At 43.0% G+C, this 21708-nt stretch overlaps 1 protein-coding gene across 1 annotated transcript; it reads left to right on the top strand.

The window, feature by feature from the left end:
- Positions 1-18526: 18526 nt before the first annotated feature.
- Positions 18527-20780, top strand: LOC149309391 (putative protein FAM10A4). Its single transcript, XM_089531255.1, has 2 exons — positions 18527-18595; positions 19719-20780. The coding sequence occupies exon 2, from the start codon at positions 19802-19804 to the stop codon at positions 20738-20740; it is 939 nt and encodes a 312-aa protein (XP_089387381.1). The 5' UTR covers positions 18527-18595; positions 19719-19801; the 3' UTR covers positions 20741-20780.
- The last annotated feature ends 928 nt before the right edge of the window (positions 20781-21708 follow it).

Here is a 21708-nt window from a genome sequence, read left to right on the forward strand (position 1 = left end):
TGGGGCTTGTGCATGGCGGCGCGGCAGTGCGGCGGTGCGCAGGGCGCAATGAGCACACGCGCCCATTCAATTGAATGGGATGCGCCATCCCTTCTGCTCTGCGTGCACCCCGCGGCTTGAGCGCGTAAGCTCAAGTCCGTGTAAAGCGTGCCCGCGTATGATGCGGGCACGCTGTATACATCAATCACACTAGTTATATGCTAATTCATAGACAGCAGTTGTTTGTTTTAAAACTCTCTGTGAATCACTGCTTTCAAGCTTCTTATTTTAGGGTCCTTTTCTTTTTAACATGTGGTCTTGGAGATATATGAAGTAAGAACTGGGACAGCATGCTTTTGTGACAGTGAGCTGCTGCAACTTACCATAGGAAATTACTTTGCTGTTCAGTTTATATTGACACACAGACAGTAAAGTGTTTAGATACTAAAACTGAGCACTTTTTGGAGACAGTGTGCGCGTTTTTAATGGTGCAGGTGTGTTAGAGGCCCAATGTTACTGTTTGCTGTGGCATCCTTTGAAGGGGCAATATGCATTTCTGACTGTGGGCTGCTACAAGTCAAGGCAGGATATCAATGTACCACAAGAGGAAAGTGACATGAGGAGATACTGAAAGTGTGTACATTCTGCCCTTTTTTAAAAGGAGGGCATGTGTGTTACAGGTACAGCACACTTGCACACATAACAAGAGTGAATTAAGTGGCTAGACAGAAGAGGTGGTAGAGGGAAATGGAAGAATTCCAGAGGAGTTGGTCAAAGACAGCCTATTACTGTGTTCTGTACAACTCTGTACAGACAAGAGATAGTGGGGCCCTGCCACAAGAAAAAGAATGATAAAACAGTCTGCCTTCTGTGGCCTGGAAGGCATAACATAATTAAGCATAATCAAGCATGTGAGAGGTGTGGTACATACCGCCCCCAAAAGGTGGCCTGAAGGCACCCAGTTTTCCTCTGGAGGGACGCCGCAGCAGCCAAACCACACGGCGTCCCTCCAGATCAAAAAGAACCCAGAAAAAACGGGTTCTTGGCGTGCATGGATGCCGTCATCAGTGCGCCATTGGTGCACTGTGACACATCCATGATGGTGGTGCAGATGCTGCACCACGCTTGCGTCATGGACACATGCGACGTATGGATGGTGCTGCATAAAGATGGTGCCATCCATACATGCTAGGATTCCTGAGCGTGGAAATGCTCTGCGCTCCGGAAGCCTAGAATTGGCCTCAGGCTGCCGCAAACCGGCAGTCTGTACTGGGCCTTAATTAAGCAGAAACCTTTTTAAAAAGCCCTGTGTTTGGAGGAGCCCTTTGAGATGAAGTTTAAAATGTCCTTTAAATGGTATAGAACTGAGTAGTGGGCAACTGTGAATACAAAGAACATAAAGTGTTTATGAAGGAAAGCACTACATATCAAATTTAATACAGTGACTATGAGAACATTACATTAGCATCTTGGAGTGATTAAACCACATCATTACTCTCTAAAGCATTATTTCAATCCTGACATCAGTAAAATTGCTGGCAAGAGTCACATTCACCTCAGCAATCTTCCAGTTCAACAGAGGGCAGGAGAAAGAGGGGGCACTGGACACATGTAAAAATACTTTACAAAAAAGCAATTTCTTTGCTAGAGGCTTTATTAACTAGGGTATGACTGTCTCCATCTACAGAAGAGCTTTTCCTCTTTCACTACTAGCATAGACGAATTTATGAATGAAAGGACTGCTAATCATAAGGAGACAAAATACTGAATTGAACTTCTGAATAGCAAACAAAGGTGACAAGCATTAGTGATGGCTGATGTCTTCATGTCAAACTCCTTATATGTGGAAACAGAAGTTAGATAAGATGGCCCCTCATTCTGACCAGCATGACTTTTCTTCTGTTTTCAGAAAAAAAACATAGGGAAAAATTCATGTGGTATCAAATACTGATATATATTTTTTTCCAAAGGACTCAAATGTATTTCTCCATATTTTAGTTGTTGATAGCCATCCCCGTGCTTTCAAAACCTGACTGAGCACAGAAGAAAACAAAAATCCTTTATTTGTTTCTAATTATTGTTATTTCTTCTAGTCATACACATCAATACATACCTTGCCAGCAGCTCAATACTAATCATGACTAATCAGAAGTAATCCCCATTGAGTTCTCTGGTGTTTAACATCTTTGCCTGATGAAAAAGCCAGTGGAAGTTTGAAAGCTAGGGACATGTATTTTGCACATTTTGGTTGGGCCAAAAAAGATATCACTGTTTTGTGGATTTGGGGTGCTTTTGTACTTTGGTACATGGCCAACATGGTTACCTCTTGAGATGTATTCTGGATACAAGATACCATATTTTAGTGAGGGCCAGTGGGCTGGGATTTGACCATTTCAGGTTTCTGTCTACATTAAAGGTAAAAACAATGCCATTGGGCCTGAAAACAAAGAGCTCTCCCCTCCCTCCTTCCAACTGTCACCTTCTGGCCTTAGAGGGAGTGAAAGGACAGGCCCAACACCATCAAGCCTGAAGAGGGAGAGCCCTCCCCTCCCTCCTTCCAACTGTCACCTTGTGGCCTTAGAGGGAGTGAAAGGACAGGCCCAACACCATCGAGCCTGAAGAGGGAGAGCCCTCCCCTCCCTCCTTCCAACTGTCATCTTTTGGCCTGGGAAGGAGTGAAAGGACAGGCCCAACGCCATGGGGACCAGCCTCAATTAAGAAAAAGAGCCCTCCCTCCAGTCCATCTGCCTTGGTCCAGGCCTCTGAGAGAGAGAAGAATGCTGGACCTGATCCCCTCCTGCCCCCCATCATTCTCTTCTCCTTTTGTGTTGTGTCTTTTTAGATCAGGGGTAGGCAACCTGCGGCCCGCGGGCCAGATGCGGCCCGGCGAGGCCTTGGGACCGGCCCCAGCTCGGTCCTGCTGCCGATTGCCGCCGAGGCCTTTGGCGTCTCGCACAAGGGGCACGGTGGGGCAATTGTTTATAGAAGCCTCAGAAACTTGCATTTATCTTAACATTTTTTAAAAAATCAGCAATTTTTTTCGCGTGTCCTCCATTTTTTATTTTAAAAGTGCCCTCCATTTGAAAATTTTGTCCTACATTTGTCCCAGTTTATTTATTTATTTAATTTTTAAAAATTTATTTAATTATTTATTTTTTGGCTTCAGCCCCCCTGTTATCTGAGGGACAGCAACCCGGCCCCCGGCTCAAAAGGGTTGCCTACCCCTGTTTTAGATTGTAAGCCTGAGGTCAGGGAACTGTCTATTATCCTCTCTGTTGTAAGCCGCCCGGATTCCCAATGATTGGGCGGCATATAAATAAATCCTATTATTATTATTGTTGTTGTTGTTGTTGTTGTTATTATTATTAAAAAATTGAGTACATTTTGCATGTTTTACCAAAACTGTCATGCTGGTAATATAGGCTTGAATGAGACTTCAGTATATACACCCAGGCACTTAGATAACAGTGTGGAATGAAGAAGCTAGACTGGACAGCTCAAAGGTGAAGAGATTTATTTACAGTGCTTAGTAGAAGCTATACACAAGAGCAGGAAATGTACAGACAAATAGAGTTCCTCTCTGACTCACATTAGCTCTATCACAGTAACCCACACCAACTCACCAACTACTTGTAACCCACATTGTTTACCTTTAGACACATCATTATATATCTTAGCCTGATGTACACACTCCAGCACATGGCATAAGCCATTTCTTCACTGTGCTGAGTCATTCATATACAGGTGTATTGCAGAATCCACATCTTGGTGTCTGGCCTCAAGGATATAGACTGCTTTAACTCCCTTGCTCAATGCTAGGCAATTCTGGGAACTGTAGTTTTGTGAGACTCTGTCACAGAGCTCTGATGTCACAATAAACTACAATTCCCAGGATTCCCTAGCACTACACCAGGGAAGTTAAAGTGGACTCAACTGAATCATTTCTGATGGTGCAAAGGTAGACCATTCGTTTTCAGAGTTGCCTATCCCAATCTGAAACATATAGCTTTCTTTCCTATAGTACAGTTGGCCCTCCTTATAGGCAGGCTTGCCTTCCGTGACTTTAAGCTTACACAGAAGGCAAGCCCTGGTAGAAATAATGGGGCGTGTAATGGGGTTTCAACATATGCTCTTTTCCACGGGTGGGTGGGTGGGTGGGAGGGAACGGATCCCCAGCATATGGGGAGGTTGGACTGTACATCCAGAGATTTTTTTAAAAAACTTTTCCTCTTGTTTTATCATATTTTTAGTTATAATCAACGTTTTTTTCTTTGTTTAACTTGAAGCATGAATAATTTCCAAAAGATTTTATTTCATGTAAAATTTCTTCAGCATTTTCTAGAGGATCTTCTAATGTTACAACAAGATCATCTGAAAAAGCTCTTATTTTGTACTAATGACCTTTTAATTTAGTTCTCCTAATCTTGTTTTCTTTAAATGTGTTGATTAATATCTCTAGGGCAATAATAAGCAGCAATAGTGAAATTGGATAACCATTTATGATCAGTCAGGCAGCTTGATTTTTATAATTCTATTGAAGATTCTTAATAAAGTTCCCTTCCATTCCTGTCTTCTGTAGACATTTAAATATAAAATCCAATCTCACATTATCAGAGACCTTTTCGGCATCCACAAATACCATTGCCAGCTTCTTATCATCATAGTCAAACTATATGAAACAAAACTGCCAAAAGAATAATGTGCCATCAGCCTTCTGAAGTGTGAAAAAGTTTTGTTTTAATGTTTTTTTGTTTTTATGGTAATGGTTGTTGCCTCAAAAATTTTTCTGGAATTCAAACTCAGCCAAATCCTCAAGGTCTAGCAAATTCCTCACTTGCCTTGGAGACAGTTTCATTGTCCAAAAGGTGGAAGAGGCAACAAGGGGGCCAGCTATTTTGGATCTGATCCTAACCAACAGGGATGACCTAGTTAACGGAGTGCAAGGGGTGGGATCCTTAGGTGGAAGTGACCATGTTCTCCTGGAGTTAGTTATACAATGGAAAGGAGAAGCCAAGCATAGTCAGACACACATTCTAGATTTTAGGAGAACTTAGTTTTAGTAAACTTAGAGAAATACTGGGGGAGATCCCATGGTCAGGAATACTAAAAGATAAGGGAGTGCAATATGGATGGGCACAATTTCAAACAGTTGGAAGAAAATGAGGAAGAAAAATGGGAGGTGTCTCAAGAAACCAGGACAGATGACTAAGGGACTTTCAACCGCGCTAACTTTTAAACAGAACATGTATAAGAAATGGAAAAATGGGGAAATCACCAAAGAGGAATTCAAACAAATAGTATGGCCTTTGACAAAGTTCCCCATGACATTCCTGCAAACAAGCTTGTAAAATGTGTGCTAGACAAGGCAACTGTTACATGGATTTGTAATTGGTTGACTGGCCAAACCCAAAGGGTGCTCAGCGATGGCACCTTTTCATCCTGGAGAGAAGTGACCAGTGGGGTCCCACAGGGCTCTGTCCTGCGCCCAGTGCTATTCAACATCTTTATCAATGATTTGGATGACAAAATTGGGGGCATACTTATCAAATTTGCAGATGACACCAAACTAGGGGGAGTAGCTAATACCCCAGAGGACAGGATCAAAATTCAAGATTGCCTGAATAGACTAGAAAGCTGGGCCAAAGCTAACAAAATGAAATTCAACATGGAGAAATGTAAGGCACTGCACTTAGGGCAGAAAAATGAAATGCACCAATATAGGATGGATGGCACCTGACTGAATGAAACTACATGTGAAAGGGATCTAGGAGTCCAAGTAGCCCACAAGTTGAACATGAGTCAACAGTGTGCTGCAGCAGCTAAAAAGGCCAATGCAATTTTAGGCTACATCAATAGAAGTATAGTGTTTAGATCAAGGGAAGTAATAGTGCCACTATAGTCTGCTCTGGTCAGGCCCCACCTGGAATATTGTGTCCAGTTCTGGGCACCACAATTTAAGAAGGATGTGGAGAAACTGGAGCATGTCCAAAGGAGAGCGACTAAAATGGTGACGGGTCTGGAAGCCGTGCCCTATGAGGAACAACTTGGGTAGCTTGGGATGTTTAGCCTGGAGAAGAGAAGGTTAAGAGGTGATGTGATAGCCCTGTTTAAATATTTGAAGGGATGTCATATTGAGGAGGGAACAAACTTGTTTTCTGCTGCTCCAGAGACTAGGACCCAGAACAATGGATGCAAGCTACAGCAAAAGAGATTCCACCTCAACATTAGGAGGAACTTCCTGACAGTAAGGACTGTCCGACAGTGAAACACACTCCCTTGGAGTGTAGTGGAATCTCTTTCCTTGGAGGTCTTTAAACAGAGGCTGGGTGGCCATCTGTCGGGGATGCTTTGGTTTGGATTACCTGCATGGCAGGGGGTTGGACTGGATGGACCTTGCGGTCTCTTCCAACTCTATTATTCTATGATTCTATGATTCTATGAATTCTACTCTATTTGGAAATAATCTAACCCAATTGCTTCTAAAATAATAGACCAAAGTGCCCAGCCCAGAAGGAGCGCCTCAGGCTGGACTACTCCTTAAAGGTCCAGCTCCCCCCCCCCCCCAGCATTGTACAGCCTTGGAGCAGTTTCTGGCCATGTTGGGGACATGAGTCATGTAAACGCCACACCCCCAAAGTAGCTAGAAGCTGCCTTATTTGGCTCATGTGTTTCAGTCCAGAATGGGGTTTTGTTTTGTTTTTCTTTGTTTCTCAGTAAGCTTATCTTGATACTCTTCACACAGTTATAATGATTCTTTGGAATAGAAAGCATGCCTTTGGCTCCCCAGGATTCCCTAGCACTAAGCCAGGGAAGTTAAAGTGGTCTCATCTTGAATTTTCCTGTTTAGAAAACTGATATTATTCATTCTTCCACCTGATTGGATCTGGAAAATCCTCAATATCATTCTCTTGGGCAACCCATTTATCAAGAATGGGCATTTTCGTATTTTCTTACAATGACCATCTTCATAACATCAGACTTTTTTTCTAGAGCTTTAACTGTCATTTCTGTGTAAGAGAGATGAGTTGCTAGAAGCTTTTGAAACCCATAAGGACGATACTGTGTGACCATCATGGCAGTAATGTGATCACATACATTGTACTTCAGTGACTCTGTGGATGAAAATTTTTAGTTTTTTGTGGGTTTTTCGGGCTATGTGTTCCAGAAAAGTTTCTTCCTGACGTTTTGCCATCTCTGAAGATGCCAGCCACAGATGCTGGCGAAACGTCAGGAAGAAACTTTTCTGGAACATGGCCACATAGTCCGAAAAACCCGTAAAAAACTATGGATGCCGGCCATGAAAGCCTTCGACTTTACGATGAACATTTTCTTTTTTTCTTTTTTATTAATTATTTATGATTTTATTCTATCAAAAGACATGTCAAGCCCACACTACCAACTGAATATATTTAATTTGTTGCTTCCTAGTATGACTGCCAGAGTCTCTTTCAGAGTACACAAATATAATTCTACAATTCTGCTATAACTGCCATGGCTATATCATGCAGAATCCTGGGGTTGGTAGTTTGGTGAGGAACTAGAGCTCTCTAGCTAAAAATTCTAAATACCCCTTTCTGCAAATCCCAGGATTCTATATGATTGAACTACGAAAGTTAAAGTGGGATCATAGTGCTATCTTTGTGCAGTCTGAAATAACCCCTGGTCTCCTGTGACTCACCTTCTGAAACTCAAGCAGTAGAGACAAGAGATAAGAAATAGTCTTTGCAAATCAGGATACAGAGTCTGTTAGGATTAGAAATGCAAATATTCTAAAAATGATTTTTTGTTATAATTTTCCTCTGGCCAAGATTATGAGAGGGTTCACCTCCCATTTCTCAGTTCTTCTTCACACAGCAGAAACTTGCCTTTTTCCCCTTTCTACAAAGAATCCACCTATATATGTGTGTGTGCGTGTGTGTGCATGCGTGCGTGCGTGCAAATACAATATATTTTTGCACAAAATATAGTGTTATGTACAAAATGCCTTTCTATGGAAGCAATTTCTTTTGCAAAAATCATGTAACGTGAAAGTCATGAAAATATACAAACAATTCTCATAACACATCAAGAGATGTCAAGGGTAGAGAGACGCTTTCCCATCAATGATAAGAAACCTTGAAAAATTATTTGTATTCGAAATTGGATTAGGGCAGAACCCAGAGATATCTGATTGGAACAATCCGATGTAAACTTTGGCTATGACAGCTTAATTCCCTGAAGTAATATCTGGTAGCCATGGGGCAAAGCAATCTCAGTCCCTAAACAAAATATATTATGCCTTTGATACTTCCTCCTCACCCAAAAATATATTCTTCCTCCTGGATATTCTGCAATATTCCTTGAAGGAATAAACCTGAATCCAAAAACTGAAACTTCACATCAGATCTTGAGACATGTAATGCCACCTCTAACTGTATACAAGATCTGTTGCTCCTTCACTCAAGTGTTTGACATAAACTTTCTAAATATTTCCTACCTTATTACTACCTTAGAAGCATCACTTTGATAACAGAAATGCAGTCTAAATTACTTACTTTGCAAAACTATATCATTGTCAAGTCTCCCTCTGGTGATGTTTTTTCCACCTAAAAATATCACCAAGACTTTATATATTATAAAAATTAAAGCAAATTGGGTACTTTCTACCTGAGTACCCTTAAGGGCAGCCAAAATAATTCCAGTATGACTAGCAAAATGTCTTAGGGGGCTTTTAGAGATTCGTAAATTTTCAAGAAAGTTCATATGGGAAACCATATGCTAATTTGATGATTTAAAAAAAACATCAGGCAAAACATCTGAGTAAGTTCAAAGGAAACAAATAGAGCTTCAATATAAATAGCAAGAATTACCAATGTATGTTTGTGTGCATTGTGTAGCCTTAGAATGAAACATTTACTATAAAATATTCTACAAATTTTCTTGGAAAAGGCATAGGGAGGCAGTAAAACTGAAAGCTGACAAAACAGTCAGAGCTTTGTTGAAATTCTATTACAACCAAGGGCAGCCAGTTGACTGTGTCAGAATCCACCTTCAGTCAGTCATTCAGGGTGTATTCTGCCATGAGGTTTGTAGAGATAGATAGATAGATAGATAGATAGATAGATAGATAGATAGATAGATAGATAGGGAGATAGCTAGATAGGGAGATAGATAGATAAACCGCAGAGTGGGGTTCAGGGAATAGGTTCTCACCCACAAATAGGGAAGATATAGAGACGCATATAGAGAGAGGAAGTAGAGATATAGATAGATAGTCACTTTGAGAATAGGGGGGCTGCCACCATGAGGAATGGGCCGGATGGTCACGTATTGCATGGCAGTTAGGCAGTTTTATAAGGGGTTGTTGGGAAACTGATACCAAAGGTGCATACAGCCTTAGATCTCTACTTGGTAGAGGAACTAGGAACCAAATGGCCAAACTCCCCCCCCCCCACCTTCTTTCCCCCCTTCAGAACAAAGGGAGAAATTCTACATCAAAATCTGAACCGAAGGGAACCAACTCAAAGGGAGGGATCAGGGGAATTCTACTGTTCTGTCTCTATTTGGAGTTCTTCAGCTTCAACAAAGACGTGGCCAGGAATACTTCTACTTAGTCCTTACAATAAACTTTCTGATCTACCTGAAGTTTGTCGTGGATTTTGGTCAGAGTAATCCCAAGTCTCACAGACTGAACCTACCCTAAACAATTTCAACAGTAAAGTTATTGCCCAGATGCTTTATGGTGCAGAAATATGGGGATCGGATATCAACATTGGCAAAACCTTGGAAATATTACAAAACAAATTTCTCCAAAAGATCTACGCTCTACCAAATGGAACTCCTGCAGCTTTTTTGCACACTGAATCTGGCTGCCCCTCAGTTAAAACAAGAATAGATTATACACAGATAAGATATTTTAAACCTATTGCTACCTTGTCAACTAATTGTCTCCCATCATTGTGTTACTTGGAAATGTGCAACATCCAGTTCTGGAAATCAAGTTTTCAAATTCATTTACAAAATTATAACTTTTCTGAGTTGAATGCTGTTATTGGCATGGATAAGAGGCAATTAAGAGAATGCCTTTTTTGGACTGATTCAAGAAGAGATCTGCAGTCAATTAGGACCTTACACTTTCCCTTTTGGGTATCCTTTTTGAAGACTGAACATTTTAGAGCCAGATATTTGACTAAATTCAAGTCGCCTACTTTAAGAATTGCCTTCACCGAGCTACGACTTCAAATAATGCCTACTGCAGTTCTAGACAGTTGCTACAAGAAAGTGCCTTTTGAGAACAAACTATGTATCTGCAGTCAGTCTCAGGTGGAGAATATTGTTCACAACGTATTATATTGTCCATTGTACAGCAATCATAGAAAAAAATTTTAACACCCTTGTTGACAAACAAAAGTGGGAGCTCTACTGTTGATTCGGTCCAATTCCTTTTGAGTGACACCAATAATTATGTAACACATAGAGTGGCTCTTTTTGCCACAGCTGCAAAAAAGATTAGAAAGAGAGAGTTAAATAAAATTGACATAAAATGCCAGGGAGGCGCAAAGTATTAATCAGATTTTATGATGATATTGTATAAGTTTACTAATATCTAGGAAAGATTGTCCCTTTTTCTTGTTGTCCTTTTTATTGGATAACTATTTTAACTGCACACTAAATGTTGGGACGTTTTTGTCCTTTGTATTCTGTACCAATTGTTTTATGCATTTTGATAAGCTCGTTTTGTCATGGTTTTGGCTAGTACAATAAACGTTAACTTGACTTTAAAATATTCTACAAATTTTCCATTGATAGCACAATAACTAAGCTGTACATTTTCATAAAGCATATGAATCAGTACTTCTGAAAACTGTCAAATGAACAGGAAGGCATCTATGGTGCCATCTTCTCTTGCCAGAATATTTTGGGGTATCTCGAGAATATTCTGGCCCTGAATTCCTGCTGTATTCCCCCGCCTGCTCTCTTTTGCTGCAAGGTTTTGACTATCACAGAGAATGATAGTTGTCTGCCTTTCCATGTAGTCCCCATTTATCACTTGATGTCACTGCTGAGGTCAGAAGTGCCCAGCCATGTTATCTATGCTGGGCACCTTGTTCTGATTTCAGAATGACTCATACTTGGAGCAGCAGCACTGGGCAGCTCACAGAGACCCTAACTTAAGGCAGCTGCATCATGTAAACAGAATGTAATGAGCCTGGGGGGAATTTTTGGGTAAACCACCCATGTAGACAAGCCCACAGTCAGGATCTTGTTCTGGATCAAGCACGCTCCATAGATTGTAAGTCTGCTAACATTGGCACAGCAACACTAGATAGTGAATTGTCTAATGCAGTGATAGAACCTAATGAAAATAAATCAATATTAATTAAGTTGAAAATTTGGTAACAAAAGAGAGCAAATTAATTATATATATATTTAACTAAAGTGATTGACTTGAATTGGAAATTTAGCATTAACATTTCTTCAGATTTAAATTATTAATTAATTTAATTAATTAAAGAAGCTGTTATATATTACCTAGATGGCTCTTTAACCAAAGTTCATAGATTTTTGCAAAAACAACTTATTGCTTTTTCATTAATCCTTCAGGATTAGAGAATATGAAGGTTTAGCCTACAAGACTCAAATCAGTAATTTCAACCCCGATGGGTTTTTAAGGTGTTTTTAAGGTTAGCAATCTTTGGAACATAAATAATGAAAGGCAGAAACAATGAAGGATACATATGACAGAAATCAAACATTATTTCATATATGTAAAACCTGGAGGACTTCAGAATGTTGTATAAATGGATTAAATATATATGAAGTAAAGATAATAATAATAATAATAATAATAATACGTTTTATTTATAGACCGCTATTCTGCAATGATCATAGCGGTGTACAGTGAAAATTGTAATACAATACAAAAGTTAAACAGTTAAAGGAGGGAGAAGTCTTGTCCTTCAGGCAGTCCCTGATGTTGCTGGGTCTGCCTGATGGCTCCCTCTGAGGCCGAGATGACAGTTGAGGAGGGAGGGGCCTCTTCTTCAGGCATTCCCTGATGTTGCTGGGTCTGCCTGATGGCTCCCTCTGAGGCCGAGGTGACAGTTGAGGAGGGAGGGGCCTCTTCTTCAGGCATTCCCTGATGTTGCTGGGTCTGCCTGATGGCTCCCTCTGAGGCCGAGGTGACAGTTGAGGAGGGAGGGGCCTCTTCCTTCAGGCATTCCCTGATGTTGCTGGGTCTGCCTGATGGCTCCCTCTGAGGCCGAGATGACAGTTGAGGAGGGAGGGGCCTCTTCCTTCAGGCATTCCCTGATGTTGCTGGGTCTGCCTGATGGCTCCCTCTGAGGCCGAGATGACAGTTGAGGAGGGAGGGGCCTCTTCCTTCAGGCATTCCCTGATGTTGCTGGGTCTGCCTGATGGCTCCCTCTGAGGCCGAGATGACAGTTGAGGAGGGAGGGACCTCTTCCTTCAGGCATTCCCTGATGTTGCTGGGTCTGCCTGATCGCTCCCTCTGAGGCCGAGATGACAGTTACATAAAAGGAAAAAATACCTTGTTAATATTTCAAAATAATTTCAAACAATGTTGTCCTCTACAAAACGTTTTTGTCTCAAAGACATCTATTCAAATATCCTAAGCCATGGGAATTTAATGCTGCAAATAAAGCAATGCTTTAGGTTTCAAAACAGTTGAGGCAAATATTTATTGAGATGTGGCTGTATTAACTCATTAAGTTCAATTTAATTTTAGTTACGCTGGAAAATTACAATGAAAAAAGAAAGAATTCTTAAACCATAAGACAGATGGTTATTAACCTAGGACCTTATTGCATGGCCCCCCAAAAAGCAACTTATCCCTTCCAGGATCCAGTCACTTCTGAGATGCAGGCAGGTATTATCGCACCAAAGTCACCACCAATGCCACTGGATGAATGCATCCTGACTACATCCAGGCTCCCAGCCATGCTCAACTGTGTGATTTGCAATCACATGATTTCTGTCTTTGCAAACTGGCTGGCTGAGCACGGCTGGGAGCCTAGATGCAGCTGGGATGCAGCCACCTGGTGGCATAGAATCATAGAATCATAGAATTGTAGAGTTGGAAGAGACCACAAGGGCCATCCAGTCCAACCCCCTGCCATGTAGGAAATCACAATCAAAGCATCGGCAGCAACTTCAGTGCAATAATATACACCTGCATCCCGCAATACAACTGTCTGGCTGAGTGTGGCTGGGAGACTAGATGCAGCTGGGATGCAGTTGCCTGGCAGCATCTGCAACAACTTTGGTGCAATAGTACCCATCTGCATCCCGCAACCAAACTATATCCCAGTGGAGAGCAGTCAGTTTAAAAGTTGGTGTTATAAGCTCCCTAGTCTTACACATTTGTTTCTGAATAATTTTTAAAGATTATTAATATATGGTTGGAGTGATATACTGGGACGTAATAAATGCAGGTTCAAGTATCTATTAAACCATGAAACTCAGTTGTTGACCTTGGGTATTCTGTCTCTCAGTTTTATGTACCTCATAAGGTTATTACAAGGATAAAGTGGAGTGGGGAAGAGTAAAGTCACACATACAAACTTGCATTCACTGGGAAAATGTTGGAGTCTAAACATAAAAAAATAATAAAGTAAAGAGGTATTTTTCTGCAGAGAAATGGAGCCACCCGAATCATCGAACTAGCCTGTTTGTCATGGCGGGGAGGCCATGGGTCTGCCGGCATCGTCCCAGGCCTGCAGAACCCCCAGCTAGTCTTGCACAGGGATGCCAGGCTTGGGACTGACTTGGGAAGGGGTAGGAGGAAACACTTCCATCCCAGGAAGGGACTACAGGTCCCAGAGTGCATCCGGTGGCAGAAGTGCACTCTGATTGGGTGGTGTCATTAGCAGGTGATTGGATGAGGAGCTGGGTAAGCAGGCTCTCCACCCTATCCCAGCCTCTCATTGGTTGTGGGGCCTTTATAAGGCCAGGTGGCACATGTGGGCAGTGCCATTTCCACTCAGCTCTTGGCCCTGGTACTGGAAAGAGAGAGGGAGCTGAGTGAGAAAGAAGGGGGAGGGAGCTAGCAAAGGTGGCAGCAGCAGCAGCGGTGGCTGTGGTAACTCACCCTCTCCCAGAGCCAAGCTACAGAGCTGGCAGCCAGGGTGGTGGTGGCGAATGCCCCCCCCAGCCAAGCACCAGAGGCAGCGGTGAGCCTGCAGCTACAGCCGCAACCCCCCCTCGCATGTCTGGTGGGATTGAGGCGGTTGGGAGTGCTGGTGCCGGCAGCACCCACTCCCTGTTACCTTCAGAGGACCATTAAGTGCACCAGGCTTCTGTGGCCTAGCGTGGCTAACCTCCCCCCCCCCCCCACACACACACACCAGGAAGCCTTCTAAGTGCCAGAAGTGCCATGGAGGAAACCTGCCCCACTACGAGAGGGCAGGCGGGTCAGCCCAGGAAGTCCTGGGCAAGCCTGGCACCCAAGTCAAAAAGGCAAGAGGCCAGCAGAGCCACCAAGTCAAGTGCACCCTAGGCCTAAGAGACCATGAGCGGTGGACACGACTTCAATGGGTGAGTGACCAGTACCTTCAAACAGTAGGGATGAAGCGCTGGTTGACGTAACGCACACCATTTTGAAGTTGTTGGATAAAGTTGGCAAAGGCAGAGGACGAAGCCACACAAAGAAGAGAGGGCAGCAGGACTCCTCCTTGAGCAGCTTCAGTTCTGCTAAATCATCCACCAGCCTTATGGGCTTCTCTTCAACCTCCACCACCACCAGTTCTGAGGTCACCAGCTCTTTCAGTCCCTCACCAGAGGACAGGAGGTGTAAGGGCCGAAAGGAGAGGCACCCTGAAACAAAAGTTAAAAAGACATATTGCAAGGGAGCTAAAAAGCCAAAATCTTGGGAGAGTGCTCTGGCACTTCCTCAAGCAGGGACAATTACTGCCTGGAGGTGGGGGCGTTGATCCTGGGGATGTCTTCTTGGGCCATCAGGCTCAGGGCCTGGTGCCTGGGGCTACAGAGGGTGTGGGTAGACCAACAAGCCCCTGACCTCTCAAAGTTTTCCCAGGGTGAGAACCCACCGGGGCTTCACCTGCCCAAAAATGCCTGGAAGCAGATCCACAGGGGGTGTTATGTGGATGTGTTCACCCTTCTGAAAGGGGAGGAGCCTGGAGCCATCACATCCATAAAAAGGGGGAGAAAGAGGCCAAGATGCACATGGCAGAGCAGTCCTTCATAAACTGGTTGGAGGGATTTGGCGTGTTTATGGGGGTTGTTGCCATGTCATATCCTGAGAGGGTTTGGCACATTATTAACCATATGCTCATTGTTTTGAGGGCATGCTCCATCAGGGGGAGGCTGTGGCCATTGCCTATGACATGGCCTTCCAACATCAGGCATACCAAAGGAACACCGACAGGTGGGACCTCATCAAGAGTGTCCAGGAAAGCTGCCAATAATGCTGATAGCTATTCACAGAGTTTGGAGAAGGTTTAAAGCAAAGCAAAACTCAAATAAAACCAAGTTCCCAAAGTACCAGTTCAAGGTCCAGTCAGAGAATGGTCAAGTAGTCTGAGGTCTAGGATTCCGAAGAGGCAGGTTTAACAAGGCAGTCTGAAAGTCAAGTGTTACAAGTAGTGAAGATGAGTCAGCATTCAGAGAGTCAAGGGTTCAATCCAAGAAGACAAAGGGAGTCAGAGACAATTGTGCTTTCACTGGGAAGCTCAGATAATCTCTGACAATGAGTTTAGCATCCTGCACCTGTTTATATTTCCACGTTTCATGAACACAGGTGCTTGCCGATTAGAGAGCGTTTCTCTTAAAGCCTCCATGATTGGTGGAAGCAAGCCCTTTCAGGCCTTCTCTGACTGAAGGTAGGTATGCCAGTTGTCTCCTCCTCCTCCTCCTCCTCCTCCTCCTCCTCCTCCTCCATATTTTCTGTGTCTGGTATCTCTGCTGCCAAGAGGCTTGGTTGCTGAGCCTCCTGACAGACTACAGACTCTGTTACTGCTAGCAGGGCAGAGCTAGGGCTCGGCTCAGCTTCAGGCTCAGGCTCAAACTGGGATTCTAGCTCAGTCACCTCATCCTCCAAGTCCTCAGCCTGACTGGGCAAGACAGAGAGTGATATTTTGGGCTTGGCATGTGGGCTTGAAGTCAGCCCACATGCCAAGCCCAAAAAATCTACCAAATGGTCAGGCATGAGAAACCCCCGGAGGCTAGTCTGTTGGGAGTTTAAGACCGGGAAGTGTGTGCGGGCACAGTGCAAGTTCAACCACTGTTGTGAACTTTGCCTGTGCCCACACGCCAAGTTGGCATGATCCTGAAATGTGGGCTCTCAGCAGCCCTTTCAATCAGGATGATTCACCCAGGCAGCCTCCAGTAAGAAGGGCAGAACCTCTGGCTTGGAAAACAGATGGTTAGGGAGTCCACAATAACCACACTGAGGCTGCCCTATCTTTTTTTGGCCTTGCCCACACACTTGTATGCCCACAGGCTTTGATCCCCTTACTCAATAACTATCCTCTTAAGAAGGTGGACAACTTCCTTGCTGAGGGCTTCACATGGGGTTTCAGGATCCCAGTGGTCGAACCAGAACCTCAGATCTGCCCAAGACATGCCACGAGTCTTAAAAGCCAAGATCCAGAAGGAGTGCGAGGCAGGCAGAGTGGCCAGCCCTTTCTCTTCTCCTTCTATGCCCAATCTCAGGGTGTCACTGCTCCTTATAGAATCATAGAATCGTAGAATTGGAAGAGACAACAAGGGCCATCCAGTCCAGCCCCCTGCCATGCAGGAAATCTCAATCAAAGCATCCCCAAGAAAGCTCTGGGGGAATTCTGCTTACCCCTCCGGTGAGTTGGTCAATGACGCCATTCTCCTGGAGCTCTACTCAGTCTGCTATGCCACCTTTGATCAGACAGTCAGACTGGTCTGTTCTTGTGGGTGAGGTGCCCTGATGGCAAAATGTGACACCCAGTCAGCATTCCACCTGCTTCCTGTTCACCCAGACAAGTTTTGCCTATTGGGTTTTAAGGTTGAGTTTCAGTGGTACTTTGACAAGGCCATGCCTATGGGATGTTCTGTGAGCTGTGCAACATTTGAAACTTTCAGTAGTTTTCTGGAGGGGGAGGTAATATGCAAAGCTTAACCTTAACCTTGTGGGATGCAGGATTGCCACTGGAGGAATTTGGGGTTACTCCTTCCACATCGGAGCTGCTACCTTGGCTACAGATTGTGGCTTACCAGTGGACTCCATAAAAAGACTGGGCAAGTGGAAATCCAAGCCTTTTGCGGGCTACATATGCCCAGGGATTGACTATTGTACAGGAACCTAATGGGGGTGGTGGTGGGGTGGTGGTGCAGGGTTGGCAGAAGATATCCAATGGGGGATGGCCTTCGGTGGCGAGAGCATAGGTCTTGGATCTGTTGGGCGTGGATTCCAGGGCTGTGTAGCACTGGATCGGGAGTTGATTGGAGACCCAGGGGTGCTGAGAGTGTTGTGGTGTTGCCATTGTGAGGGCAACACCAATTCAGCAGCCCCTAGTAACAAGGGGCAGAGATGCAGCTAAGTGATCAACTGATTACTTGAGCCATGGATGGACATTTAAATGGTCAGCCTCATTTGTCATCCCGAAGCCTGGCCATGACCAAGCAATTTAGTTCATCAATCAACCTGGGATTGATGGATGACAGATCTAGACCTCATGCTTTGAGGCCAGCCCTACACTATAGCTATATCAATAAAGTTGTGGCCCTTTCCCTTCCAATTGTGGTTTAGTTGTCATTTCACATGCCAGCTCCTATCCATGGTGTGACACACACTTCTCTGTTAACTACTATATTTTTCTGGATGACAGCACACTGGGCCTTCTTCCCCACTGCTGTCCCCAAATTATGGCAGACCCTTTTAAAAATTTCTATTTCAAAAGGCTTTGTAATGGTAACGTAGATATAATTCTAAATGCTGACAATCTTTTATTAAAATAAGAATGGAACTTTATCGTATAGATGTTCCCACAAAATGTTAATGAATGTAAATAAAGCAGTTGTTGCTTAAGGCACTTGTGTTAGTAATAGTGGAATCTCCTTCCTTGGAGGTCTTTAAACATAGGCTGGATGGCCATCTGTCAGAGGTGCGTTGATTTAGATTTCCTGCATGGCAAGGGGTTGGACTGGATGGCCCTTGCAGTCTCTTCCAGTTCTGTGATTCTATGATTCTATGTTAACTTTGTTACAATTTCAGTTTCCTTATCAACTCTCCACAGCGTATCAATGTTAACAGTTTTCAAGGACCCTCACACTGAGTCCCTAAGCCTAACTACTAATCCTGCCATTCAGGCTAATGATAACCCACAGGTTATTACCCTATAAATAACTCCCTCAGTTGGAATATCTATCTGGTTGTAAGCACCTCAACTCTGGACTTTAGCCTTAGGTCCTCTCTGGAACCCACAATAATAGGTCCCTCTCTGGACTCAGCAAGATCCTATCTAACATTCTAACTGCCACTAACAGAAATTTCATCTCCCCTCAGCCAGCATTCCACTAGTTGACAACAGCTGGCTCATGATTGGTTTTTGCTAGCCTAGCCTAGCCTAATCTGCCTTTTCTCTACACATGGCAAACATTTTTCTCCCACAAAGAGGCTTTCAATGTAATAACAATTGCAAATGCACGTCATTCTGTTCTAACTGGGATTTAAACATTTGTGTAACTCATACATGTGTATCCAATATTATCTTTGAGTAGTAAACACCTCCACTCACATAATTATGCAATGGTTGCACTACAGAATCCTTCTACAGTATATTAATGTCATGCAACTGATTGCTGGGTTCTTTTACTGAGCAGCTAGGAATGTAGGATGACTGTCTCTGCATTTCAGTGAATATAGTGGTACACTGAAGGCACTGAAAAATAGTTGTGCACCACTGAAGAATGCACAACTGCATAGGAGATAGTTATGCTTACAGAAGCCTGCTTCCACAACTATGTACAGAATATATCTGTTGTGTAATGACCAAAAAGAGGACATGCCTATGTAATGGAGCTTACATGTATGTTTGACACCAATAAAAATTCAAGCCATCAGTTTCACTATCAAATGCTTTAATCAGTGCAAATATGTATAAGAATCTTTGTTTATCCCAGTTCATAATTAAAGTATAATGTGATTAATTCCAAGATTGAAAGATTTTTAGCCAACCAATATTAAGGTCAGCTTGGAAGAGGAATGGTCTTCTTTCCATTCAGATGCTCCTCCTGTGCCCTATGCAGGGCACACACATGGAGAGTCTTCAGCAAGCCCAGGGAACTAGGTTTTAACCTTAGAACTTTTTCTGGGACCGGCATGAAAATCAGTAAGCCAAAGAAAGTGGGAGGGTAAGGAGGTGAGATTATAAATGAGGGAGAAGAGTGGGGGAGAGAACAGTTTTTAGTTGAGTGACATATGTGGGTTGTTTTTTTAAAAAACAAACCATACAATTATTTTTCTCTCCCCAAAGTTTAAAGTAAGGATAGGGCAGGATAGTTAAAATAATACATGGGCTTTTTCACTGTTATTTTGTTAAGGCTTTAAATGTCTTTAAATGTCAATTTAAAATAAATTTAATTGTTACAAATGTCCCCCTTTTAATGTCATAGACATGCAACAAACACAGTGAAGTTTTTAATGATGTTTTAAGACTTACTATGTCAACCCTGATGACATCATCAGAATGAATATGAATTGTGACAAGAAGCAGTGACATTGGTTTTTTCTCCTCTCTTTTTGTTAGGACTGGATTGATTTGCAAGATTTTACTATGTGTTACTAGTTTCACCTTCCATCCCTGCCCTTCACAGTGTCCTGTGTCTTTCCATGGACCTCAGAAGAGTGAAAAATCTTCAAGCTTTGGTCAATGCCTACAGCCAAGATCCTGGGCTAGTGGGGGCAAAAGAGATTGCATTGCTGAGGGCTCATGTGGAAAATATATTGCACACTTACCTAGAACCTGCTGGGAAAAAAGCACTTGAGGAGGAAGAAAATCAGGGAATCTGCAAAAATGATGATGAAAGTGATTTTGAAATCATTGAAGATGAAGAGGTTATTGAACCAGACCAAGATATTCTCCAGGAAATGGGAGATGAAAATGTGAGACTAACTAGTGAGATGATGGATCAAGCAGATGAAAAAAGGGAGGAAGCATTTGAAGCCATTGATAAAGGTAAGCTCCACAAAGCTGTTGAATTGTTCACTGATGCCATCAAGTTGAACCCTCAGTCCAGTGTTACATATGTGAACAGAGCAAGTGTCTTTGTGAAACTGAAGAAACCAACTGCTGCCATCAGAGACTGTAACAAAGCCTCTGAGCTCAACCACAATTCTGCACAGCCATACAAGTGGCGAGGGAAGGCCTACATGCTCCTGGGACACTGGGAGAAAGCTGCTGAAGACTTCACAATGGCTTGCAAACTTGATTGTGATGAAGAAACTGATGCTTTGCTTCAAATGGTGCAACTTAAAATTCAGAGGATTGTGGAGAATTGTCACAAACGTGAGCAAACGCTAGAGTTCAAGAAGATCCAAGTACAGCTAGAAAAGGTCAGAGTGGCTCTGGAGGAGCGAGAGAATATCCAAAGAGAGGAGAATTCCTGGGATGAAATGGCCAGAGCAGGTCGGAAGCATCTTAAGCCTTTCCTTGCGCTTTTAGATCCCAGGGTAATGATGGCATTCTTGGATGTAGTTTGGAATCCAGAAAACATCTACAAATACAGAAAGAAAAACATGCTAGTTAAGTTAACTCGCAAACAGCATTAATTTGTAGGTCAACTATACAAGTGCCTTTGTCATGTAATAAACTTGTACTCAGAATGGAAGGCATTTTTTTCTCATTTTTTCCTTTCACCAAACTGGTTATGAAATTACTAAGAATAACTCAAATAGGAATGTAGCCTTCTCATAATATTTAGCAAAAAGAAACATTTTTAAAAATGATACATTTAACTGGTAGGCACCACCTCAATATATATCACACAATATCTAAATACATATTACATGCATGCTAGCACTAGCAAAAGAAAACAGTAACAGAAAATAATGTAGCCAATGTATATGAGACTGTTTTAGCCCTGCAGGATGCCTTGGGTGAGGAAGGAGACAGGGGAAGATCATGATGTTGATACCCTTGGACTTCTTACTGACTTTCTGTAACATTGAGCTATCATTCAAGATCAGCTCACTCATTCTAAAGCTCAGACACTAGAGTAGTTCTGTTGCAACACTGATGGTTGTTTCCAGATAGAGGTTGCTGGGGAATTATTGTTGTCTTTCATGGCAATTATACCATAGGCTTTTTCTGGGTTTGAGTCTATCCCCATGCTCTGTAACCGCTATAAGAAACTGAGGCTTGAAACTGAAGGGCCAAATGACACAGTTTCCAGCCACATTTGGGGCATAGCATTTAAATGACACGCACCCTGAGTGTGGGCAGAAACCATGCTGATGTCATTTCTTCCCAAAAGAACCAGGCCAAAAAAGAGCAGAAAAATCCACTCCTTTTCAGGAACCCTGTTGAGGACTTCAGTGGTGGCCCAGATCAGGACTAAATGCATGCAGTCACTGTGGCCCTGGCACAAATGGCACTGCAGCAATCCTGCCGCAGTCCTTTTAGCTCATCTGTTTTGGGCCTGAATCTCTCTATGAAACTTCTGGTAGAGGTTATCTGTGAGTGTGGACTAAGGTGCCATCAATATTACAGCAAGGAAAGTCTACCTCAGGACTATTGG

The sequence above is a fragment of the Sceloporus occidentalis genome, unplaced genomic scaffold (assembly GCF_023333645.1).
Source record: "Sceloporus occidentalis isolate IW3139 unplaced genomic scaffold, rSceOcc1.0.p SCAF_7, whole genome shotgun sequence".
Lineage (NCBI taxonomy): Eukaryota > Metazoa > Chordata > Lepidosauria > Squamata > Phrynosomatidae > Sceloporus > Sceloporus occidentalis.